The following is a 26,550-nucleotide window of genomic DNA, read 5'->3' as shown; positions in this document are numbered from 1 at the left end:
TTTGTTAGTTTAAAGGACCCTAATAATCTAATGCTGGAGCTGAAATGAAATATTCCAAGTAACTGTATATTAATAATTTCAAGCAGTAGTTCAAAAAAATGTCTTAAGTTGTAATATTGCTTGGCTTTGGAAGATACAGAGTATGTCTGCTGCTACAAGCAGTGCTAGGATTGTAGCTATTAAATGTTCTGAAAATCAGGTTCGAAACTTAGGGCAGAAGTAGATGCTCCTGTCCGAGTGGGTTACACTTCGGATTTTTATAGAAGCCAGGATTGCTATATACCTTAAAGCTTAAAAAAACCCAGAAAGCCCAAAGTATGTGTTGCAATGGTCTTGTCAAAGTGACTACAGTTAGTAAATATCATGTGTATCTGGGAAGCAAAACATCCCATTATTTATGATTTATTCAAAGTCAAAATAAATAAAGCGCTTTATGGACAAGTAACAGGCTACCACATTTTATCCCATCAGATCAAATCTCATGTCAGAAGGTTTCAAATCAGATTTGATTAAATTGTTCTCTCAGTGTCCCTGCACAAAGCAGTTTGGAGTATAAGCTGATATGACGTGTCCTGAATGGCAGCACACAAGAAGGAGGCAAAATGCATGTTTAGTTCATCAAAGAACAGCATGTCTGCTAGTTCACTACTTTTTCTTGGTGGCCCAGATTTCTGTAGAGATTGTTATGTCTATCTAAGAAATGTCAGAGCGCTCTGTGTCTACTTACTGTATTTGGAATGGACTCACAAGACATGCAAGTGACATGGAGCCTCTGCTGCCTTTGTGAGAGTGTCAAGATGGAAAGTGCCATTTTTCAGTATTAACTCACAGATAGCAAAAGGATTCAGATCCTACACCTGCTCCTGCATATGGGCAGTGAGAGGGGAAGGACCATAGATGACTACTCCTTGTTCTCTAGTCTAGATGGGAGAGATCTTCTCCTATGAAAAGCAGCAGTGAAATGATGCCTTTGGCTGTCACTGGTATCAAAGACTTGGATCAGAAAGGAGTATGTGGAGAGAGGCAGGAGAATGGGTGAAAGCCTGGGATTATGCCCTGTTTGTCAAGTCACTGTGTCTCAGCTGAACTGTAGAAACTCAGAAACTGTAACCATGAGTTTGCAACATACTCTGTACTTAGAGAGCTGAGATCTAGGAGAGAGGGCAGCCTGGCTATCAGTCGACCTAAGTTACTGTCTCAGTTTGCACTGTGTGTGAGTCATGTTTCTTGGAGTAATCTACCACTTATTGAACCATATCATTCTTGGCTGGATCCTTACTCATCTGTCAGTAAAATGTTGGACTATCTCTGGAGTTTCAACATAAAATTGCACTGTTGTTCACACCTTACTGAGTTCAGCACAAAGCTGGCAATACAGGCATACTGCCATACAAATCAGAATTTCATATTTTACATTGGCACTGTGGGGTGACAACATCTTATACATGATGAGTGAAAATACTTTAAATTGCGCTTTGAAAAGAAAAAGTGTGTCTGAAAGTATTTTTAGTCACTGTTTGGTTTTTTTTTAAGCCTTTGGACATTCAGCCTAACAATTTGTTTCTTTCCTGAATGTATCTTTATTTATGCAGCAGAAGTATTCCTCTACTTCAAGGTAAATTCTGTACCGTTTCACACTCCATTGTTTACAGACTTTCATGAAACCATTGTCATTTATTTGATTGCTTAAACCTAGGAGCACATTTCCAATATACAGTATGCAAGAAACATAATTTTCAATTTATATTCATAATAATCTCTAATTCTATTGTTTTAATGAATTGCATGACATTCACTCTGGTTTTGTCCCTTTTAGCAGCTATTTTAGTGTTCTTTGTAGTGAAAACTATTTTGTTAATCATATAATTCATAGGACAGTATTAGTTGAGGAAAAATTATTTCATTCATGCAAAAGGGCACAATTACATTTTCGAAAGTAGAGTATTCAAAAATGTGTGCTATCTGTCCCCTTTCGTTACCAGGTTTAGTAGAAACTTGAAAGGTTCACTCACAGACTGGATAAAGCATGGAAGCAGAAGATATGAAGTCTCAAAAAACCCCCATGTTTTCACCCTGCATTGTCAACTGTCAGTGACATATATAAATTTACATTAATTAAAGCAAGTCACATCCTAAAAACATTTTTTTATTTTTTCAGACCACTTTTCCGTGGAAATTCAGATGTTGATCAACTAGGAAAAATCTTCGAGTAAGTAATCACTAGTTGCCTTATGTCATTATCTGTTTAACATTGACACCCTATGAGATTTCTTTGCCACGTTTTTATGCAATAATGTGACTAGAACAAAGTATTCCTAGAACATATTTCCTATTGCTACCATATGCAACATGATATTTCCGTGTATTCTGTGTCAGAGTGGGAGGAGGAAGCAACATGGAATGTAGTTCTGCAAAACTGATAACCATCATCAGGAAGTTATGAGTCTTTTGGGTTTGGGCTTTTTAAAAAGTCTCTTAAACATGCCATTCATACATATTCATAAACAGTCAAGTCCAAGAGATTCTCTTCATGTAAACAAATACAGAAGTTGTTTTTTATTACTATTATTTTTGTGCATTGCAGAAAAAAACATTAGATTACATTAAAAACTGAAATCTCTAAGATTATTACCAACAGCATCTTTGCAGAAAAGATTTCCAAACATCTGAAAATATGTTAGCTTTTAAAATATATTGTGTAGCCTGTTAAGAGTCTGTATTTTGGTCTGGAAGGTAACTGTGAGAGCTGAGGGAATATCATCATTTAACATGTGCTTTTTCAGATATTAATTGACTTTATTTTAAAACCATTTACAGTTCTAGGAGTTTGTGTTTTTCAGATACATCAAATACATTAAGGAGGCAGGTAGACTCTAAACTCTCCTAGGTGGAATATTTCTCATCCAAAATTAAGTTTTTATACTACCAGTGTGATAATTAAGTAGGATTATATTACTTTGTCTTGTAAAAGCTCTTCAGAGTAAGGAACATTTTTGTATTTTTAAGAGGCATGTAAATTTGAGATCTGATGTACATATCATGTAGTTAGGAAATCAAAGCCACACAGAGCTGGTACCGAATGCCTGTTTGCCTCTGCACCTCTGTCTTCCCTTTCTTTGTATGGAGGGGCTGCAGGGATCCAGGGATCTGGATGAAATAAGAAGTACAAGATCCAAGGATCTGGATGAAATAAGAAGTGTGTAACACAGAGAGAGAGAGTGAGAAGTATTATTCCAAAGTGGTATTTTCTTGAAGATATTCCAAAGGGAAGATAGTAAAATGTCTAAGAAAACATAAACTGAACACATAATGAATTTTCTGTGTTCAACCATTTTTCCAATTCTCAAATCATAACAGAGCTGTTTCTAAACATTTTTATTATTTAATGTGGGGTTCCTAAATTGCAGGTCTTGATTTCACACAGTTGACTTCCTTTTCCTGCATAGCATACCATGAGTATGTGACTCACTTGTGTGGTTAATTTGTCATGCGCTAAATAGCTCTTCCTGCCTAATCCAGAAAAATCAGTCCTTAAAGTTTACTTTTTCTTCTTCTGCCAAAACTACTACTTTAGTCCTACAATATTCTGCTGTATTAAATGAAGACAGCTTTGATACATACAGCATGCTTTACAACTAAAAAAGACATAGCTGTGATTTCTCTAATTTGTGGCATTTAAAGGGAAAATGAAAATGAACTGGGTTAGAATTAGATGCATAGCTGCTAGTGGCAGCCTCCAACGGGATCTTTCCATCCCCAGGGGCTGAGATTACCTGTGCAGAAAAGAATTCACTAAGAAAAGAAAATGCCGTGCTAAATTTAGAAGAAATTCCTTATTGCACATCTACTTAAAGAGAAAGTTCGGGTTTGCTTCTTCTATACAGTTCTTCCTAAATAGTTGAAAAGTTTCTGTCTTGGGTTCTGAAGGTTTGTGGCAAACAGTGTTTGTGTTTTCACAGCTGGAGAGCCCCCTACATTTAGGCCTAGCTCTTCTTGTAGGAGGGTTGTTTCTTTCTACAGTAGTGACTCATTCTGGAAATCAGTTTGGACAGAAGGAAGTTTCAGAATTTTCATGCAATCTGAAATGATGCATTCTTTCAGATACTGAGGCTGTGGTCTGCCTTTGCTTTGCATGTGTGTTGTGATTTGTGTCAGTAAAATTCCACTGTGTATGAGGGTAAGTCCCTCATACATAGCCTGAAACATTTTCCTGCTTTTCCGGGACACTACCAGCAAGTGGCTTATGCTCATAGATTTCAGGCTAAACTGCAATGGTTTGAACAGACTTGTCTCCCATTGTGATCAATGGCAGTGGAAAGTACTCAGCATTTCTCAAGACCAGGCCTGAACCTTTGGCAGGAGGTGAAACTTATCCAAGCTACTCCCAAACTTAGTCACTGAAATGGTGATGCTACCGGACCATTAGAGTGGGAACAGCTACTCCGACATTCACTATTAAGGGGTTTTGAGTACTACGTGTGTGTAGCTAGAAATGTCTCTCCTTTCCACTGTCTTGTCCAGCCCACCCCTCTCTTGACAGGCTGACCCCTGGTTTCTGGTTGTGAGCTTTGCTTGTGCCCGTGCTTATTCTGCCCCGTTCATGCTCTGCCGTGCAGTCATTAAAAACAGGGGGACTAACCAAACACATTTGAATGGCAGGTTAAATGTCATTGTTATTTAAAATGCTTAACTCTCCCATCTTTGATGCTATTTGTATAATATTCAATATGGGGCCAGATCCTGAAATATCTAATCGAAAGGCTTTAACTGCCATGGCCAAGGGGGCTGCCCCATACCCACGCTGCACCTGATAAAAGGCAAGTGTGGTTTTTCATACAGATTGAACTCAGGATTTCCCAAGAGCTGTGATGTGTCCAGATGTAGTAGGATTTAATTGTCCTGAGACTGTAATTGCTTTGCCCTTCCAGCCATGCTGTTACTTTGACGACATATTAATTTTTCAGAGGTATTTTAGGTGAGCCAAATTACAATCTGACATCCATACAGGCAGAGGTGGGGTAATTCCATTACGTTTGCTGAGGTAACCTATGATTTGCTCCGTGTGGCTGCCCCAGGGCCTCACCCAGTCTTGCGACAAACTCAGTGCGAAAAAAGGTCAATGCTGCTCCCTAGTGGCACTGGCCTTTGTGCAGGCCCAAGTATTCAGTGACATTGTTTTTCTGTCCTTTCTTGTCTTCTCCTGTCAGCGTTTCCATTGAAAATCTCGATTTTACAGGTTATAAAAATTTATTTTCCCTGAAACCAAGCAAGTAATGTATTATCTTTTCCAGAATTTCCATCAGAAACAGGTTTTCAACCCTACAAATATTAGCATCAGACTAAACTGTCAAATGGATGACATAATTCATCATTGGTGGTTTACCTACTATTTAGTTTATTTGAGTTTTAGACCTCAGCATGATTACTTAATAAGTATAAATATCTTCTATCATTTAAAGAACAAAAAACATTTAAAGAAATTAAATTATTCTATTAAAGAATAAAGAAAAAATAAAATACAATTGAAAGCAAAACCACAAAGACACTCAAGTGCCTTTCCACTTCTAAATTGAGACTTCAAAACCTGCATTGTGAAGCAAATAAATTGTTTAAATTTGGGCAACAATTACTGCACATAGCTTTGAAGCATTATGAAACATCCCTTTTATTGCCTTACCCTCATCTTGACCCACACTCTTCTCTCAGTCCCTATTCTTGTGAAAAAAGATCCTTGCATGCAATTCCCCTTTGAAACTTACTGCTTTTAATCATCCTGGAGTGACATATGTTGCACCATCCAGTCAAGAGCAAAGCAACTTTTTTCTAAAGCACTCAGCCTTTTTTTCAATAAAAAGACTTAGAAAATTGAGACTTAGGCCAGAAAATTGTGCTACCCACAAAATTATTTCTACCAAGCACATTGAAGGCCTATGTTTATCAGCTTCTGTTCACAGAGATTATTGCACTACTGTACAATTAAACATTTAAGCTCATTTAAACAAAAATATTTATAAAATGCTACTCAGTGTAATCAATATGAAGGGAAAACTGCATAAATGTTCAGACCTAACATTATGCTTTTCATTTCACAGTGTAATTGGACTCCCAGAAGAAGAGGACTGGCCTAATGATGTTGCCCTTCCAAGAAATGCTTTTACTTCCAGACCCGCACAACCTATTGAGAAATTTGTACCAGATATCGATGAAGTAGGCAAAGACTTGCTTCTTGTGAGTTTCTATTTGTTGTTCCCTACCTGACATGATTGATAGCTCCCACTGTGCATGCAACTTGCCAAGAAACAAAGAAGTTTCCATTTAATGGAGTTAGTAAAAAAAGGCCAAAAATAGATTAATTTGTGTTAATCTGTGAAACAGCAGCACAAAGACAGTGCCTTTGGCTCAAGAGGTGTCAGAGCTGAGAATAGTTTAAGATTAGGAAACTGGGTAAGGGATGTATCTGTTTGACCTTATGATTGTTGTTAGATCTTATGATTACATCCTCACTACTGACCACTGTAGTACCACTAATGCAGCCATTCTTACAGTATTGGTCTGATGTGAGTACAGAAATGGATCAACCATTTCTTTGTGGTATAACAGGAGATAGGCCGAAGTGGCAGATTACATCTGCTAGCCTTCTACTGAATACTGAAAACTTGACACTTGGAATTCAGTTTGCTTCTTGCTGTGCTTGTTGGAATCCAGTGAAATTTGTTCTCTGGAAGTGTTTTAAAGATCTTGATTGACATGAGCTAGGTAGAGTGCAACTCTTGAAAGACTTGATGCATCTCTTCAGAAACTGCTGTCTCTGCCCAAAGGTTATCTCAACAGCAGATGACCCTGCAGATGTTCTCATGACAGCAGCTCCCAGCTGCAGAAAGCTGGACTACATCTGGACACTTGAAATGACAAGGGAGAAACACTGCTATGAGAAAAATCTTTTGTGCTTGCAGACAGCCTGGAAGTGAAAGCTAGATAGGGAGCAAGAATTAGATTCTGGAATAATATATAACTGAGATTTCAGTGAGTCTGAGGCATGATGGGAGGAAGAAGATAAATTATCTGTGCCTAGAAGGTGAGGTAGGAAAGAAATCCGTTCCTGCTAGGCAAAGAGGTGATAACTGGGAGAGACAGATGAAAGGGGAGAGTAGAACTGGAAGTCTCTGAATTAAATTTCAGAAGTTAAATGATAAAGAAGTTAAATGGTACAAGAAAAGAAAGTAAGACTAGGAATTGGTTAGACAAGAATAGTAGGAAGAATAATATATGGAGGAGAACGACATAAAGAACAAGGTATAAATGCAAGGCCAGGGTAAGGATTTCAATACTGGCTGGACAAAGGCTGGGATACAGATCTGGAAGGAGGGCCATCAAAGTGCTGCTAGGAAGAAGAGGGGGAAACTGAACGCACAACATAAGCAGGTGAAGACTGTGCATGTGAATTCAAGAAAACCTGTATTCTGGGATTTCCTAAACTGTGGATACTTGAATTTTCTAGCACATGATTTTTGAGGTGGCCATACTCTTATACTTTGACCCCACTGCTTGTTTTAATATGGATGGTCATTGTGCAGCACCTTCTGAGGCCCTATTTTGTCTCAAAGTGATCATATACTGAAGGTGGTATGCATTAATGTGTGTATGCACTGTTAACTGTACATTTTACTTAAAACTAACTTATTTTCATACTTTCAGAAATGCTTAGCGTTCAACCCAGCCAAGAGAATATCTGCGTATGTTGCCCTCTCTCACCCATATTTCCATGATCTGGAGAAATTCAAGGACAATCTGGACTGTCACATGTCATCCAGCCAAAACTCCAGTGAGGTGAATGCATCATAAGTGCTGACTGAAGATGAACCATAAATGAACAAGACATGTAGCTGACAAGGCCACTGTCCCATACAAACCACATAGCTGTCCTAGGGAGATCATTATTTGGAGGTTTTATGCACTTATCTTTTATTTTGGGATTGTGATGTGCTTATCCATGGAAATCAATCTAGTTTACTTTTATCAGAGCAATGCAAGAGCCAGGATTTTGACCTGCTCCTGTTGCAGCTTTATGTTTGTTTTGTTTTTGTTTTGTTTATCTACCTGGGAAAACTCCAGACGAAGAGAAGCTGCTGACCAGTTTTGCTGCCATTTTATCCTTCTAATATTGAATGCTGCCAGTGTTTGATGATCGAGTCACTGCCAAAATATGATGCAATCTCTCTCTCTCTCTCTCTCTAGCTGCTGAAGCATGATTTGGTACTTTATTATTATTCTGTGATATTTAAAGAATGGTATTGAAATACCAGATCTCTGCAATCTGCAGTTAACTGATACATGAGTTAATACATCCAGCTACTGTTCATTCATAACATATATGCAGGTGTTTCCCCACTTGAAAATTTGGATAAACTAATTCATCGTTTCGTTACTCTACAAAAATAACAGTGATGATGATGATCATAATAAATGTCTCAGCTTTTAGATTTTTTCATACACAAATGAGTTATTATCTAGCTATGTTTGTGTGCATGTTTCAAAAAACTGTCCTGTTCTTACTGTTTCAATTTCCAAATGGTCTTTCTGTGTTGAAATGCAGACATGTTCTAGTACATCGTCTAACCCGTCATTCCCCCCAGGAAACAGCTACAAGCATATTTTCTTCATCTCATTCCAAATAATTTTCTGATGTCCAGCTCAAAGACATGAGCAGAGCCAATGAAAATCAATACAGATTTTCACCTTCAACCAGTTCTCATTGTCAGCCAAAAACAAAAATAGAAGAAATATTTCTGGTTCGGAAGCAGAGAATCCTATACTTGTAATAAGCACAGAGAAGTATTTGTCCTGCATTGTACTCTGTATACTGTGCTGTCTTATCTGCAACACCCTCCAATGCATCACAAGTGCATGAACATTAATGCTCAAACTCCCTCACATGTCACTTACTAAGCAGGCTTGTTTTCCATGCAGAAATGTATGACCTTCTCTCCTAAACCACCGTGTGGGGATACTAGCACGTGCCTCTCCACTAAGGTTAATGTGCCATTATTGAATGTCAAAATAACTAATCAATTTACTTGTCTTTATAGCACAGTTATTTTAAATATTACCTGAAATTTTTATATTTAGTATTTTTACCTTAACTAAAATATATTTTCAGTATTTTGCAAAGAAACTTTTATTTTTTTAATACTGTACTGGGGAAAAAGAAATATTTTAAATCCATAAATCCATATTCCCTAGCATGACTTCAGTGCATTTACCTGGACATGACTTGGGGAAAATACTGGTCCAATGACTATAACTGATGCTAAGTGAGGCAGCCAGCTTTGCTTACTCCCATGACAGTCCTTTAGTCTTCTCTCTTCCTCGTCTCTATTTCATCTTGTCTAGGTGGTGAGCCAGCAATATATCCTCATCCACGGCATGCTTGGCAAAGCAGGTCCTCAGCAGTGAGTTGGGCAATATAACTTTTCCAGCTGTGACAGGGGAACTTGTAGCCATCTCACGGGCAGGTCTCTGGCTCCTGTGGTGAACTCCACTGTTAACTCCGTTTCAGGTGTCTGCACTGTCTGGGTCATGGTCCACTGCTAGGATAGTAAGTGGATCTTATTTGTCTCCTGGATAAAGCCTTTTGTTACTGTTAGACGTTTAAGTTTGTGATTTATGGTTAAATTAGGCCTACTTTAAACAAGCCAGATTTTAAAAGGACCACTTGCATGCTTGCATACAGTGGCCTGTGCTTTTCTTTAAGCTCAGAAAGAGTCTATGCAAAACTTAGCCAGCATGAACAGGCAAGTTACAAATTAGGCCTGGTAAGACCATGCACAAAGCATCTGCACACAGAGATATTACAGATCCGTAACATCAGAATTTGGAAGCTCTGTGAGCAGGAGGCTGAAGGCCAGGTAGCTGCAGCAAACCTTCTCATCTTGGCCTTGCCTTTGTCATTCTCTTTGTTCCTACAGCCAAGGGGAACTGCAGACCCACTGCACTGGTGGTGTTCCAACTCTATTCCTGTGTGGGTTAATGGACCCAAGTGTGAATAATCTTTAACATTCACAGAGAAGGATGGGCCAGGGTGAAATATTTGGTAACAATTTTTAAACACTAAGTAGAACAACAAACAGAGCCAAAAGTCAGGAGACTTTTGCAACAGTAGCAATTAGAAAAGGTTTTAAGGGAGTTTAACACTTCTGAAAACATTCCAGATTTTGCCTAATGCAGAGCTATCAATCATACATACTTTATCAGGACATTCAGCTGATGTGGCTTCCCAGCAACTGCTCAGGGAACTCTCCCAGAGCTCTCCACCAACTAATATAGGGTGAAAATGTAGAGGAGGAGATGATATTTTCCAAATTAGGCTTAAAACTCTCAGATAGAAATGTGCGTCTGTTCCGTGTAAGAATCTGTTCTATTAAGCTTAGCAAAGCTAAAGAATTGAGAATATGGTTGCTGAATGTAGATATATTATTAGAGTAAAAACAGAAGGGAGGGGAGAGAATACTTTAAGCCAAAGGTTAGTGTTGGCCCAAAAACTAATGGGAATGTGGAAATCACCAGGAATTTAGCTACTGGAGCAGTTATTTCCCAATTGTAGTATCAAAGAGCTAAGCAAGCAGCAGAGAAAAACAGGGGCTGGCTTATGGAGTCAGAAGCAGAGCTTCTGCAACATGGTGCTGTATGTTGTCTAATATAGTAGGATCAGGTTATAAATGAGAGTATTCAGGAGAACAGTTTGCAAAGGGCTGCATTAATGGTCACATTCTGGAACATCTTTCCAGTGGGAATGGCAGGAACAAAACCAAGAAATCTAAGAATTTTGGCAGGGTTAGGGAAAATATTTCTCTAATGGGGTCCTTGTGGTAGCAAGGGCCTGGATTCAAAGGACCAACAATTTTTCAAATTACCTCCTTTTCCAAATCTCTTCAGGAAGAAATTCCATTTGACATGCTGTAGGCTTACATATTCCAGTCCTCCCTGCCAAACCATGTGGGGCTTCACTTACACTAGTAAACTGAGAAAGCCTGTTCTCTGGCTGGGCAAAGCACTGTCATTGGCTAATACCATGCCAGGAATCATATTTATAATTAGACAGCACAGACAGTTGTGAGACTGTGCTCAAATCCATGCCCTTGCTCTTCTTACATTACTGGTATAGCTCTAATATTTTAGTACCTTTACTCATTACTGCCATATGTGTAGGATGTAGGAATTGTGTAAGTGAAAAAGAAAGTGCTGTGATGAAAACTCTTTGTACACCTTTAAATAAGACTTCAGAGTGCAATTCTTCTTAGTGATATCTAAGCTTGTATGTGTTCTCTTCTACAGGAGTGGTTCAACAGCAGCTAAAAAATGCTGAATAACAAAAGATGTATTAAGTATAGCTCCTAGAACACCCACAGCCAAGCACTGTGCTCTTCTTAGCAGAGAACAGAGTGTTCTAAGTAATGAAAGGAGAAATTTCTATCTCCCACCAGCCTTTTTGTTTTAATCACTTCTACATAATTCTGCAGAAAAAAACCAGACCCAATAGCCAAGGAAAATAATTACCACAGCCAGCTAGTGAAGTGTTAGTAGCAATCCATCTGGTGCAGCCCTTTTCCCCCTTCAGCCCTTTCCATGCTCACACCAGCCTTCCCATTCATCTCCTTTAGGTTTCAGTGATTCTCACAGGTGCTATTTCCAGCAAGAATCTTCCAAATTTTCCATAGCTACACAGTGTCAATGTCCCCAGCATTCCTATTACTAAATGTTGATTATTTTAGTCTCACTGCCTAAACCAGTGATGAGACAAGAACTTTGTGCACCTCCTTGCTTAGGCTTAGTTTTGTGTACCCCTGTGTTTCCTTCTGTGTCATTTAGTAAAATTCTAAAATTTTAGGGTTTGTGCATATTTCTATGTAGGCTGTGCCCACACTCCAGGTTTCTTTCAGCCTGTTAGTCCACAATTATCAACAGTAGGGCATCTTTTCCAGTTGTTTCTCTCCTAAAACACACCAGAAAATGAGGGTGTCATGTTTGCAAAAAAAAAAATTAAATCTAGGGCTATGTGTACAGAACTTTTTTAATGAAAGGTATCACTAAATCACAGCATTTGAGTATCTTCTGCATAGGGCAGGATTTCCAGCATGGTAACTATTACTTCATTTTTATACTAAGTGGTTGTTTTGGTGAATAAGAGGAAAATATTTTGCCTTGCTGCTTTTCACAGGTTCACTCACTGTCTTTGAGAAGCATGTTTTATTATACATATAATTCTTTCTGCTGTTAGGTATTAGATCAACTTTAATATGGAAAATAGGGAGAAACATGCTGGTTTGGTCTTTTAGCCAGCAAACTTGGAGCACTTACCTGGCTCACAACTGAAAACACATCAGTTGTCAAATACATATTTGAATCAGAAACCATACAGTTTGGTTTAAAAGGCCACATAAATTATGTTCCATGTATAAGACACATTTGAATAATGAGGAAATTTATTCTAAGAACTCTCTTTTATAGAACCACTTGGCTAGTATTTTTCATATACAGTAGGTTCAGGAATAGATTGACTTTTATATACAATGTGAATTAGAAGATACTAGGCGATGTGAGTGATTTTGTTGTTGTATGCTTGAAGCTTGAATTGATTGCAAGCTTAGGAACCTAACGTATTTATTTTATTGCTTCAAAACTCCTTCTAAATATCAAGATCTTTTTTGATGTTAACAGGATTTCACACTTTTTTTTAATGTGTAAATTATTTTCTTGAAATTAGTGTGTTTGAAAAAGCATTTTTTCCAAACTGCATTAGTGGGGGAAAATTTAAGAAATGTATTTTTGCTTTCACAGAGAGGTGAACTCTTCAATAACTGACTATCAATAAGCTATATTTTTACTTCTTTTTGATTACTAAGCCTTGAGTATACAGGTTACTTTCAATGAAGAAGAAAAGCAGAAACAATCTCTAGAAAATTAAATGGGAATTAAATATGTTTAAGCTTCCAAGTTTTATTTTTCCTATCCATTTTTTGTGCAAGTACAGTTCAGATATACAAAAACACGACTATAATTTTTGCAGTCTAACAGGCTGTAAGACTCAAATTGAGGTTTTATTTGTGAGCTGTTTATTATCTCTCTGTGTCTTGCAATTTATTAGATAATGGCTGTGATATCATTCTAGTTTCTGGACTAGACTCTGTAACCATCAAATCTCAATAATTTATGTAAAACAGAAAAAAGCTTTCGCATCAATTTTATTTAACTAGACCATTAAAAGAAGAAAGATGTAGACATGTGAACTGACAAATATACTTTTGCCAAGTGTTATTTCTTCCCTTTAGTTTGAAGCTTAGCAATATTGCATACTGATATGCAATACATATACAATGTAAGAACCATAAAGACCACTTAAGAGTAGTGTACACAAATAATACGAAAAATGGCTCATAAGACTCTTGGAAAATCGTTACTTTAGCTGTAACACTCAAAATCTTGAAACTCATATATTTTTCCATTAAAAAGTATTCCTGAAAAATTATGTGTATGTTTTTAATTCAGTGATAGGCACCCAAACAGAACTGAATCAACTGGGAACTTGTTCTCAAAAGTGATTTTTCCAGGCCAAGTAGATACCCTCTGTTCTTCATGTACTTATCAGAAACTGAAATTACCAGCACCATTTTTAGATGAGCCTTTTGCTTTCTGGGCAGAAAAACCCAAGGTTGCCGTGAGTAAAGTTATTGGAAAATTTGCTTTGACTTAAAAGTCCTGTGGAGGCCTCTGCAATATTAAGTTTTCTAGCTTTCACTGAAAGACTGCAAAACAGTGAAGATAAATCGAAACTCTTTAACCATATGGTCTTTTTCCCTTCACATTACATACTTTATCTATTTTGGGATATATTGATGGGTTTTTTCCAGCTCAATGTTAATGAGACTTTTGCAAGGCTAGAGAAAGTAAAAACAACTTCTGCTATAGTATTTTGATTGTTGGTGATTGTGGTAGAGCAGGGGTTTTGTTCCCAGAAAGGATCAGACAAAATATACTGCCTTCTTTGAAAAAGAAAAAAAAAGAAAAGATAAAAAAGGCAAAAAAAGCTCCCACAAACAGCTGACATTTGGTAAAGATTGAAAAGATATTTTTAAGGAACTATTTGGAAAATATTGTCAGAATGAGTGAAAAAGAGCATATTTTTGATGTGAGAGATATAAATGCAAACCTTGTATTAAATATGCATTGAAACTGATACTTTTTCACTGACTTTGCAAAGGTGATAGGGTTTTATGGAAGAAAAGCATCCAAGTATGAATTTATTTGAACTACCACTTAAATGTTCATTTGCACTGTAGCAAACCTGTACTGTTTGAAAGGAGATAGGAAAACACATCATGTTAAACTTGTGATTTACTTTGGTGTCTACAAGGATGTGCTGTAAAGCTCTCAAGCTCACTGTCCATTTTTGAGCAAGCCAAATTTGCATTCACACAATTAGCCTTCTGTACTTTAAACCCATCCACATGCCTGAAAAAGACAAATTTTCTAGTGTTTACACAGATACTTGCTCACATTGACATGCTCATGTTAAATCCAGAAAGAGGACAGTCTCTGCCACTGAATGAAAAATGAATTTTCAGACTGATGGATTCCTCTGTACAATTACTCCTAAAGGATTTGAAACCAATGTTCAGCGATATGGAGCCCTTCATTTTATTCCCTGCTTTACATGTACATCATGTTATGCTAATTCTCAGACTTTATTTTTAAAAGTAAAACCCCAGTTCTTTAATGTTAGGATCAATTTTGAGTAGCTAGATGAAGGAGGAAATTCATGATGTGATGGAAAGAGAAAAACCAGGCAAAGAGTAGGAAAGTTGGCAAGTGAGTTTGACTACATGGAAAAGTTACATATAAACATAGGGCGAAGACTTTTTTCCAGTTGTTTTGTTTTCTCCTGTCATGTAAGATGATAAAGCAAGACTCATGAACGGGATTTTGGTTCTAGATACTTACGCCAACTTAAGTCGTGAGTTCCAGTGCATTTCTTAAACATAGCAACAGCTCTATTTTTTAAATTTTGCATAAGCTAAAGCTTTTTCTGGGTAGATAAAAAAGAAGTCTTATGAGACAGCTTCACAGCAGATTAAGCTGTCCACAGAGACAGTGGCTGTAGTTGAGCTGCAGACATTGGAGAATGTACAGCTCTGCTGCAGGAGAGCCACTGACAGTGTCTATTAGTCTGCAATGTTGTGCATTAGAAGTTGATTCCTGCTGCAAATTGAAAGTCCTTTGGTCATCTGAAATGGCATGGGTTTGCACACTTGGATTTTGATAAGGTTATCCACATGCAAGTTTTGCTGGATAAGTCCAGGTGGTTCAGCATCTTACCAGGAGCAAGTCTGAGAGCTTAGCAAGTCTGACACCCAGTGTAAATAATAATGCAAAATCATCTGCCATGGGAAAAGAAAAGACTTTGTAGGTTGTAGAGTAGGAATCAGCTTTCTGAACTACTCTGCCAACAGGAGAGCTAGTGTTAACTATTATGCCAGCTCCAAAAGTGCAGAATAGGAGGCCTGCATGGCATTTTGTTGTGTTCAGTCTATGTGCATGGGTGGCAGGGTAAGTGTTGGCACAGAGTGGCTAATTTTGGTCCTTCCATTAAGCATGAACAACTAGGCTTGGCACAGAGACAAACTTCACAGTTCCAGGGATGGGAAACCTCTAATTCTCCACAGTAGTTCTCTGGCTCTTGTTAAATATATTTACTGGTAGATCACTCAGCCACTCAAGCAGACCTTTCCTTAGCCCAGATCATATTGTGACACTGTGAAGGAAGCCCTGAGGAGTCTATTCCTCAGCAGTTTTCCAATTTACCTGCTTCCTCTCACTGGAGCGACAACTACCTGTCATTTGTATCTGACCCTGATGGTGCTTCCACTACCACTGAAGTAGCTGTGAACTAAATCCCTGCCTTATGACTCTGCAGCTTTCAGTCTTGGCCAGCCAGTGATTTGTACTCTGGTTTTATCTTGCTTCTCATTAGGAACAGGAAAGTAATAGAGTAGGATATGGTAAAACGTGTGCTACTTTGACACTTTTTGGTTCAAGCAAAGCAGTGAGCTAGAATAGATTAGACTGAACATAATGTTCAGTTGATCAGCCAAAACAACTTTGGATTCAGAAGATTATTTACTAAGTACAGAAGATCCCTGAACAACTGTCTGTGATGCACATTTTTACAAGAATACACAATGATGCCTCTGTTATACAGGAGCTTTTGATGGATACAGGACTAGCAATGCCAGCCTCCTACTGCTTCCCCTCACCTTCCCCAACATCACTATTCCCAGGAAGAGGATTTCTCCCAGCATACAGTGGAGCAACTGTGAAACAGTCCCCAGCTCTTAAGATAGGTTCCATTCATGTAGGCAATCAAGCTTATTCCTTCCCTTCTGGCTATGGCAATGTAAAGTACAGACCCCTGCCACAAGAACTAGGCACAAACAGACCTGAAGTGCCAAAATATTCTCCTGAGGAAAAGTCTTCCCTGGATCTAAAGGGGACAGTATGTTTACTGCTTCTATGACAGTTGACTTTCACTTTTTGCACTGATGTAAGAACTCCCCTAAGAAAACTCCCACTGCACAAAACAGATGATACTGAATTCTGGACATTCTGTGGGAAAAGACAAAATGTTGTATTCCAGGCAGATGAGACGTATTTCAAACAATCACCCTTCATCTGTGATAGAAAATAATCCACCAAACTTGGTTTAAAATGCAGCCTGTCTGCAGCATGCTACTTAAATAAGTGTTTTTCTAGCGAGACCAAAACTCACAATGATTTCTTGAAGGGATTTTATCTTGGAGTCCCTTTAAGAAAGGTGGCTGTAACCATGGGTTGCACCTACAACAAAATGTGCATCAGAAATTGGATGGTGGCAAGGAGTTTGTGGATGTGAAGCTGTAAAAGGTGGCTTATGTAAGCTCAGGGGGGATGTGCTTGTGTGAAAGTAATGGTTGCCATGCACATTTTGAACTGAAATTACCTATCAGAACGTGATAGAAGGACTGCAGCATCATGAGTTTAGAGGCTTTTTCTCTTTAGATGTCTAGCAACCCTGTGGTGTTCCAGCTTTGTTTTGCTTCGATTTGATTTATTTCACCTCCCCACTGCCATTCTCCTTTCTATTGTGTGTAGTAAGTTGAAAAGAAAAGCATTGCCTTATAGTTTACTATCTCAAAAAGAGAGACAGCCAGCACTGTCTGAAAATTTTGATCACTCTCTGGTGGTCAATATTAAAGGAATCATAGAGTATGCTGAGATGGAAGGGACCTGTCAGGATCATTGAGTTCAACTCTAAGAATCACACCATGTGCCCAAGTGTTGTCCAAATGCCTCTCAAGCTCTGTCTGAACCAGAGTTGGTGCTGTGACCCCTTCCTGGGGAGCCTGTTCCAGTGCCCAGTCACCCTCTGGGTGAAGAACCTTTTTCTGATATCCAACCTAAACCCCCTCGACTCAGCTTTGAGTCCTGTCACTGGTCATGAGAGTGAAGTTATCTCAGTTTAGTTCCAACAAACAGAATTCAACATCCATGGCATCTGCCTTCCATTAAGCACTGTTAAAAGCTGTCATTCTCCACAGTGTTCAAAATCTCTTTACCAGGAGACTGAGCTCCCTTCCTACAACCCATTTGGAGTCACAGCAATGTGAGCAAACAAAGTTTACATTATGATGGTGCTTTTCAGTAAGAAGTGAGCCAATTCCAGTTGTCACATGGACTGAAACAGTCTCAAGGACTCTTAGCCAGGCACCATTTACAGGCAAGGCAGTCAGTCCCTTTTGCTGGGGCAAGAAACACATTTTAAAACACTTAGGATAGGGAAAATATAAAGGTGCCATTTATTTTTCCAGTAGAATCTGGATTTTTTGCACAATGCTGTATCATTTTGGCACTGAAACCAATTCCACAGATGAACATTAATATGTTCCTTGCAGTCTTTAATTTTCTTGTAAATTCTTTACAAGCATTCAGATTAATGTATTTATGGTGAATTCATTTAAGTGGTCTATATCTGCCCTTGAATCTCGTATGAATTTTATTGTTAGTATAATATCTTCCTGCATTACTTTGAACAGCTTTAAAAGTATGTCTTTGAATGCTCTAGTTAAAGAAAAATTATACCCTCAAAATGCTGTGTTACAAGTTGGAACTGTATACTTTGGAAATGATGTTTATATTATAACTCCCAAATGCATCACAGGGTGCTTTAGTCCCTATGTCTGTCTTCTACTTTCTGTGTTACAGTGTGTATTTGTACTTCCTCACTAGCTTGATACTCTTTAGTCTGAAGGCCTAAGTCTGTAAAGACATGAATACTGTACCTCAGCTGAGCAGTCCCACAGAGCAGAGAGGGTTTACTTGTGTGAGTATAGTTGCTCACAAAAAGTATTTGCAGAAAAAGGCTTTCCTTTAGTAACTGACTGTAATTGTGAGGACACATGGTTAATAACAGCACCAAGACACCAGTAAATGGGGGGTGTGTTTATTGAAAATGTGGAGACATTTATCTTCAAGTTATTTGACATTAATCTAAATTATTGCTATTATGGTTTAGTATATTATTTTGTATGAAAATACATTAGTCCTGTGAAAGGGTAGTTGCAGAAAAGTGTGTTGAGTATTGCTGCTTTGTTGTTTATTTGCATTTAGTATACATTTTGGTTGTTGAAGTGAGGCTAGCTTCTTAGGCAGGAAGATAGATCAGTCTGGAAAAATCATAAGTAAGCATCATACTCTGCATTGAGTTTTGCAACTAGAGTAGTATATGTGTTCAGTTTTAGTAATTTTTATGCTTTAGAGCATTTTTGCTTGTTTTAATATGTAAAGGAATAACCAGAATACTTTGAAATGCTATTGTAGAGCTAATTTTATATATAGTGGGGGGATGTTGTCTGAAAAACTAAAATTAGAAAACATTACATAGGCTGCCTTTGGCTTTAGTTTGTTTATAGAAGGCCCAGCAGGTATCTGTTGATTCCAGATACTTAAGCCAGGGGTCAAGTTTGTGCAGCATCTTGTAACAGAAGAAAGTTTTCTGCAGTGATAAAGTTGCTCATCTGGGCTTGAAGTAAGATTGCTGCCTAAACAGAAGCATAAAGGCAGCAAATTTAGGTGGTGGTTTGTTTTGGTGGGTTTTTTGTGCATGGACAATTGCATGAAATAGAGTTGGAGATTCAAAACATTTAAAATCATTTAGCATGATTTATTCTTGTTCTAATTCCACTGACTACAATTAAATTAAACCAAGAATTTGGCCTTGTAAGTCTACAAATTTCAGTGTCAGGCAGCTCAGGTCTATATTAAGATACTTAAGCTTAGTAAATCAGCAAGAATATATATAAGTTGTAATGTGTGATAAAAATCTTAACTCTAGTTACATTATTTCTCTGAAAAATTCTGTTAATTGCTTTTTTATACAAAAGGTCAGAATTGCACTTCTTAGTGGCATTGGGATATGTGGAGAAAAGCAGAATGCTGGTACAGAAATGTATCAGGAATAAGATTCAGTTCTTACTGCTCCATGTGTGCCTACCTTACACTTGACAAATCCCACTGAAGTTAACAGAAATCATATAAAGTTAAGCCTGTTTGTAACTCTCCTGAGATACTTCTTTTAAGAACCTTCAAGATAAGTTATGTTCTCAAAAGGCATTATCAAACTCGTGGTTTCAGGTTTACAGAATACTATGAACAGTGACGACAACTTCTGAGACACATCCAGAGTAACTTTATTTATTGGTATTACACCAAACCAACAACATCCATTAGCAAATCAAAATATCTCTCAGTACCTTCATTTCTCAGTCTAATTTTACCATTAAAAAAAAAAACAACAAAAAAAAACCCCCAACCAAACAAAACAAAAACAACAACAACAGAAATTTAACCAGCCTCTATGCTGTTTGGATTAATTTTTTTCTCTCTCTTTTTTCACCTTTTTTGTCATAAAATATTTTGCTCTGGAGTTGTCTAGGATTTGATAATTCAAGGAAAGCATGCAAAGCAGTTTGGAATATGTTTCTTCATTCACCTTAGGGCATATATTCAGCTGGTGAAAATCAGCATAGTCCTGTTGACTTTACAGCATTGTATCAGTCTATAGCAGTGCAACAGTTGGCATGTCAGGTTTTAGCATTTCAAGTCACTTTACCTACATATGCAGTAGGATTCTGTTTTGCAAGATGGAAAGTTACCTACAGTGCAAACTGTACTACCTAGACTACCATTGATACCTATTCACAGGACATGATTTCACTGTATCATTTCATACTTGAAATTCATGATGTTCTTTTAATCAGGGTACAAACATGAAAAGGTGCGTGTGTTACTGTTTCTTTTAAAGGTGCATCATTTTGTTTTTTATTTTGTGTGCTTAATAGTTACTAGTCAGTGTTCTTTACATTCTTTGCATTCAACATTAAAATCGTCTGTGTGTGAAATACAGTATCACCTGCAGAGGTACAGAAAAATGTAACAGTGATTTCCTGAACTGTTACTCAGATATACTGGTTTACCTTTTAGTCATCAATATGACATCAAGGGGCTACAGCATGTGAACTGTGGTATATAGAAGTCTTGCACCATTGCTGTACAGGAAATCTTGCAGACTCTCTCCTCTTCTTGCACAGCTGCTGATTACCATATACACATTGGGAAAAAGTAAGTTTCTGCTGTACAGAATGGCTGGGAAGTAACACAGACACTTTGGAAACTCTAGAGTTCCCTTTGCAAGCTTTCAAACAAAGCCCTTTGATCTAACTGCATGCCTGCTCTGTGTCCCAAATTTCACCCTATGGGGCTTTCTGCTTTAAGAACACCCTCAGCTGGGGCTACTTTACGTTGACTGCATTGAAGTTCATTGGAGCATGCACCTTACCGTATTAACATATTCTTTAGCTTTTACAAGTTTGTAAAGATGGTTGACTGCAAAACTAATGTGTCAATACAGCAGAATTAAATTAAGGCACGCAGAAAGTTATCAATAATGTATTATATCAGAATTACAGTCCTTTGGAACTGAACGTTTTGCTGCTGGCAGTGCAAGAAAAGCAAAGTTGTGTATTTATTGTTGGGTGCTGAGGGTTCAGTATGAAAACCAATATAATAAAAAATTTCACAGTGTCTAGTTCTCTTTAGTTCCCAAATTATTGAAAAGTAAAAAGGCAAAAAATTAGTTTTGTATTTAAAACTGCTTCACCCTTCTAGCTATATTTTTCTTTTATCTAAAAATGTAAAATGAATACAAATGCAGTAAGTATTGTATATTAAATACAGAAAATTAGCAACACTGGTTTCTAGTTTTTATGTTTCCAAGTGTTTTTCTCAACACCCTTTGTATTCTAGAAAATCTACAAATGCAAACAACCAGACACAGAAACATAAGCACATGCACACCCCTTCCAGCACCTTACCATATACCAATTTTATAAAACTCTACCCTTATTTATCGCAATTACTAATTTCAAGGTATTTTGCTTACCTACAATGAATTCCATTTTAAAAAATTATGATGTAAAACTTTACTTTTTCTTTCAAAGGCAAATCATTGCTGGAATTTTTGGGGATGCTGTATGACTCAGCACTGGTCTATTTTTACTGAAATCTTTGTTTTGGTCTAGGCAAACTGTGCTTTAATTTGGCTATAATGGCTCTCAGTTGTCCATGAAATGGACTATTTTTCCCAAACATTACTTGATCCAACTGTTGTGCTAAATGTGCATGGTATTTTTGTATTCCTTAAGATTCCGCTTTTTTCATCTTTCAAGGAGCTGAGCATACTTTATTGATTGACTGTTTTCTCTCTGTTGGTTATTGTCATGGTTTGACACTGGCCAAATGCCAGGCACCCACAAAAGCCATTCGCTTACCCTCTTCTGCTACAGTTGGGCAGAGAGGGAAAAAAAATGATGAAGGGCTCATGAATTGAGGTAAGGACTGGGAGAAAACACTCCAAGCTATGCTATGGGGTCCCTCCTGTGAGAGACAGTTCTCCATTAACTCCTCCAGTGTGGCTCCAATCTCACCAGCAGCAGTCTTGCCAAAACCATTGCAACGAGTCCCTCCTATGGACAGTCTTTTCTGAACTGTTGTGGCATGGGTCACTTGTCCATGGGGTGCGGTCCTCTAAGGATAGGCCATTCCAGTGTGGAAGCAGAGGCCCTCTCTCTCCATTCACATCTCCCACTGGGTCACAGCTTTCTCTGGCATCCACCCACTCCTGTGTGAGTGCTTTTCTCATGGGCTGTGAGTGGATTTCTGCATCCCTCGTGGACCTCATGGGATGCAGGGGGACAGCCTGCTTCACCATGGTCTTCACTACGGCCTGCAGAGGAATCTCGGCTCCAGCTCTTGGAGCACCTCCTTCCCTCCTTTTCCCACTGACCTTGGTGCCATGTTGTTTTCCCTCACGTGTCCTCACTTCCTTGTCTTCTCTGACTAGAAAAAAAACTGCTGCCTGTAGGTACCATTGCCAACAAGTTCCACCAATTCAAAGATCCCACAGCACCAAGAGGTCGATCTCACCTGGGTTTCATGTCAAGAGTTGCTCACGATGTTTTTGCCGCCGGCCAGGTGGCCCCACCACCACCGAGCAGGCAGCGGTGGCTGCCACAGCGCTGGGGCCATTTTATCGCCTCCCTTTGTGTGGGGCACTGGGAGGGAGAAGCCACCGCCGTCCCTGCCCTCCTGTCCACAGCACGGCTGGCTGGGGCGGTCAGGCAGGCAAGGCTCGCCATGGACCATGCCGAGATGGCCCCAGCAGCGGATTTCACCACCCCCGGGGAAAAACTGCCAAGCCCTGTTTTGACTTTCTTCTTAATTATGTCATCACAGAGGCATTGCCAGCCTCTCTAATTGGGCCAGCAGCATATCCATCTTCAGGGCAGTCGTAGATTGGCTCTGTCAGACAAGGTGGAAGCTTCTAGCAGCTTCTCACAGAAGCCACCTCAGTGGCCCTCCCCCACTACCAAAAAACCAGGCTGTGCCAAATCAACACAGCTATAAATATGACTAGTAACATTTCTGAGTATATAGAAACAATAAAAGTGTATGTTTTAAATCAAACACAAAATGACATATCAGGCTCCAAAACAAGGTGCATTTTTTCTTGTTTTACTCCAACCAAAAAATCCTCATCAAAGCACTGCAAATACAGCTTCAACTGATTGTAAAGTTCATTAAGTTCTCTTCAGAGCAGGATACAAGTACCTTCTACTAATGCAGCCTCCAACAAGCCACCAGATCCAGGAATCTAAAAACTATCAGCTCAAGCATTCAAGGAGATACCAACTTCTGGATGAAAGCTGACACAGAGACAGAAATTACTGCAAAGCTAATCAGACCCTAAAGCTTCAAAGGATTTTTAAGTTAAAATCAAAACTTTGTGCTGCTCTTAGAAACCTGAAGGGACCATGAAAGACTTTTACAAGCATTAGTTACATAAACTGCAGGTGTGACACAGGCAAATAAAAAACTACTTTTCCATTATGTGACATTCCAAGTTAGTCTTTAAGCACATTATAAGATTATGAGCAGCAGTCCAGCCAGAGACAGACACAAAGTGAACTGCAGTGAGGCCAGAGTCACAAATACCTGTATTAGCCATAGCTAATTGTGAAAAAGGGAAAAATAATGGGAATACATAACATTACATATAAGCTACCATAGGGATCTGGATACTGTCTGGTGCTTTATCTTTCATAGTGCTCACAGCAAGACTCCACAGAAGAAAATCCAACAGTCTCTTGACAATTATGAAACAAATTCCTTGTGTGGGAATTTTCTTCCTAGCCCTCATCTGTGAACAGGTGAGTTCATAAGACCCAATTACGGAAAAGAAAATTATAGTAAAAAAAAAATCCAATAAGCAAAATACTAAGGAAGGAAAGTATACTAAGGTAGGAAAAAGTGCAAATGTTACTCTTCTCATTACCCTCAAAAAAGTTATTTTACTCTTGGCCTCAAAATTATCTAATGACACTAGGTGTCATATCTATTAGCACTATAGAAACAAATGTTCATTTAAAAATAATTTAAAATGTATTGCCTTTATCTATTATCTGCCTGCCATTTACTGAAAAACAGAAAGTAAGTTTTTTACAGTATCTGTATGAGTTCTTATTTTGAACTCAGCAGTTGTGTTGCTCCTGCACCTCCATTCCTTTGATAAACAAGGTCATCTTTTAGTCTTCTAGCACACAGAAGTCCTTTCCCTAAGTATTTTCATCCATTTTTAAAATCTGATTCGTCTAGCTGGATTTTCAAGCCTTGGCAGCCCAGGGGAGAAAAGGTAATTGGGGTCTAGTTAAAATACTGTGGAATGCCTAGCAGAGGACTGTCTTCTCCCCAGTGCCTGCACAGGGAGGGACCCTGCCCCCTCGCTTCCTGCCGTGGCAAGGCTTTCTATTTGCAGGCACCAGGCTCAAAGCCTCACGGCACAAAGTGTGGGATGAATAAACTCTCTTAGCTCAGTTTTGGTCAAAACATTTCTGAAGAGTCATTCTGTCCTGGCAGACTTGAGCAGCCCAGGCATCACCTCCGCTGCTGCAGCCGAGCTGAAGCCCCCGGAGCCCCGCAGCCGAACCGCTGTGCCAGCGGGGACACACGGACAGCTCTGCTCCCACCCTGGGGCACCCTGGGGCACCCTTGGGCCTCCCAGAGCCGCCGCAGCGCTGGGACAGCCTGCATGTGTGCAGTGCCACGGGGCAGCCTCTGGAACTGGACTGCTGGGGGGTAACTCCAGGGTGGTCCAAATCTGAACATAAATTTGGGGCAAGAAATTCACCATGCTTCACCAAATGGATATTATAATAGTCTTACTAATACTCCTAATCTCATTTTGTATGTATTTTAATGCAATTTATTTGTTTAGTTTTCAATGTATTTCTCCAGCGTTGCAGGCAGCTCAGAGAGGACTCCTGCCTGGTGTGTTTCCAAAGTAGACATCCTTGTTTTAGAACATACCAGCTGTTTTCTGAGGAATAAAATTTCCCTTATGCACTATCTTGCAATTTTGAACACTAAAATTAATTTGCAACTGAACAAATTTTACTTGCAAATCTAGAATAGTCACTTTCTTAGTTTTCCTCTAGTTCCTCACAAGCTGCCTGCTCTTGGTTTTTACTGAGCAATTTGGTATCACAAATTCCTGTGGGCTGGCCAATTTTTCCAGCTCTTCCCAAGTATGAAGACAGCAAAGCTATTTCAGTAACAAAACTCATTTGTGCTCGGTATGATTAACATATTAACATGTGATTACTTTTCTTCATTTTTACAAAACTGTGACTAATATGCAGTAATTTTTAATGCTAAAGCTTTGAGAAAAGGACATTTGGAATTCTGAGTTAATAGATCCCACTAACTCCCGGGCTTTTCTTAGCACTTCCATTAACCTAATGTAATATTAACCCTGCCGATATTACCATGCTTTATTTTCCAGTGCAGATGGCTAACGAGGGAGAATTTTTTCCCTCGGTTTTTGGTGGGGGTTTTTTCTGGGTTGTGTTTTGTTGTTGTTGTTGTTGTTTGGTTTGTTTGGGTTTTTTTGTTTTGTTTTGTTTTTGTTTTTGTTTTTGTGAGGTTTTTTTTTGTTTGGTTTGGGTTTTTTTGTTTTGGTTTGGTTTTTTTTTCTTTTGGTTTTTTTGGGGGGGGCGGGGGTGTTTGCTTGTTTTGTTTTTGTTGGTTTTTTTTCTTATCTCCTCCCTCCCGCCGAAACGGGGCGCAATTCTGTGCCAAGACAGGCTGCTATTTCATACCTCAGTCCATGCATCTGCCGTAGGCAAAAGGAAAAGCGAACACTGCGGTTTCCTCTGTAACTGACCACTAGATGGATCAGGAGGAGAGGAACCTGTCACCGTGAAATCCTGCCCTCTACTGGGAGGCAGATTCCAGAGGAGAGCCCCAGGACACAAGTGCACGTTTCCATTCCAGGGCTCCCCCTCCAGAGGCCGTTCCTGGCGATCCCAGACACGGAGCTCCTGAGCGGCCCAGCCAAGGGCTACAGAGATGGAGAAGGGACGAGAGCTTCTCTCTCAGCAGAAAAGGCTGAGAGAGCTGGACCTGTTCAGCCTCAGTAAGAGCCTGAGAGAGGAACTCATTAACGTGTCTAAGTGTCTGGAACAGGGGTGCCGAGAGGACGAGCCCAGGCTCCTCTCAGTGGTGCCATGCGACGGGACACGACGCCACGGGCAGAAACTGCTGCAGAGGAAGTTCCTCCTGAATATGAGAAGGAACTTCTTTCCTGTGCAGGTGACCGTGCACTGGAACAGACTGTCCAGGGAGGCTGTGGAGCCTCCCTCACTGGAGATATTCCAGAACCGTCTGGCACAATCCTCTTTCACGTGCTCTGAGACGACCCCGCTTAACGAGGGAGGCTGGACCAGACGATCCACCGTGGCCCCTTCCAACCTGTCCCATTTTGTGATTCTGTGTCTCCTCGCCGCTGCCACCACCGCAGCCGATGCCCTGCAGAAAAACTGCCCTGCCCTGCCCTGCCCTGCCCTCCCC

The 26,550-nt window shown here is 39.2% G+C and overlaps 1 protein-coding gene across 5 annotated transcripts in view; it reads left to right on the top strand.

Moving 5' to 3' along the window:
* The window catches only part of CDK6 (cyclin dependent kinase 6), a 136,548-nt gene extending 115,216 nt beyond the window's left edge, over positions 1 to 21,332 (top strand). For all 5 annotated transcript variants that reach the window (XM_083860013.1, XM_083860012.1, XM_083860016.1 and 2 more), the window contains exons 6-8: positions 2,159 to 2,209; positions 6,093 to 6,228; positions 7,696 to 21,332. In XM_083860013.1, coding sequence (XP_083716139.1) covers positions 2,159 to 2,209; positions 6,093 to 6,228; positions 7,696 to 7,842 — 334 coding nt within the window. In that variant the 3' untranslated portion in view covers positions 7,843 to 21,332. The remainder of the gene's footprint in view (positions 1 to 2,158; positions 2,210 to 6,092; positions 6,229 to 7,695) is intronic.
* The last annotated feature ends 5,218 nt before the right edge of the window (positions 21,333 to 26,550 follow it).

Source organism: Zosterops lateralis (genome assembly GCF_965231275.1).
Source record: "Zosterops lateralis genome assembly, chromosome: 1".
NCBI lineage: Eukaryota > Metazoa > Chordata > Aves > Passeriformes > Zosteropidae > Zosterops > Zosterops lateralis.
Note: the sequence above shows the minus strand (reverse complement) of the source record. Positions and strands in the feature narration are given on the sequence as shown.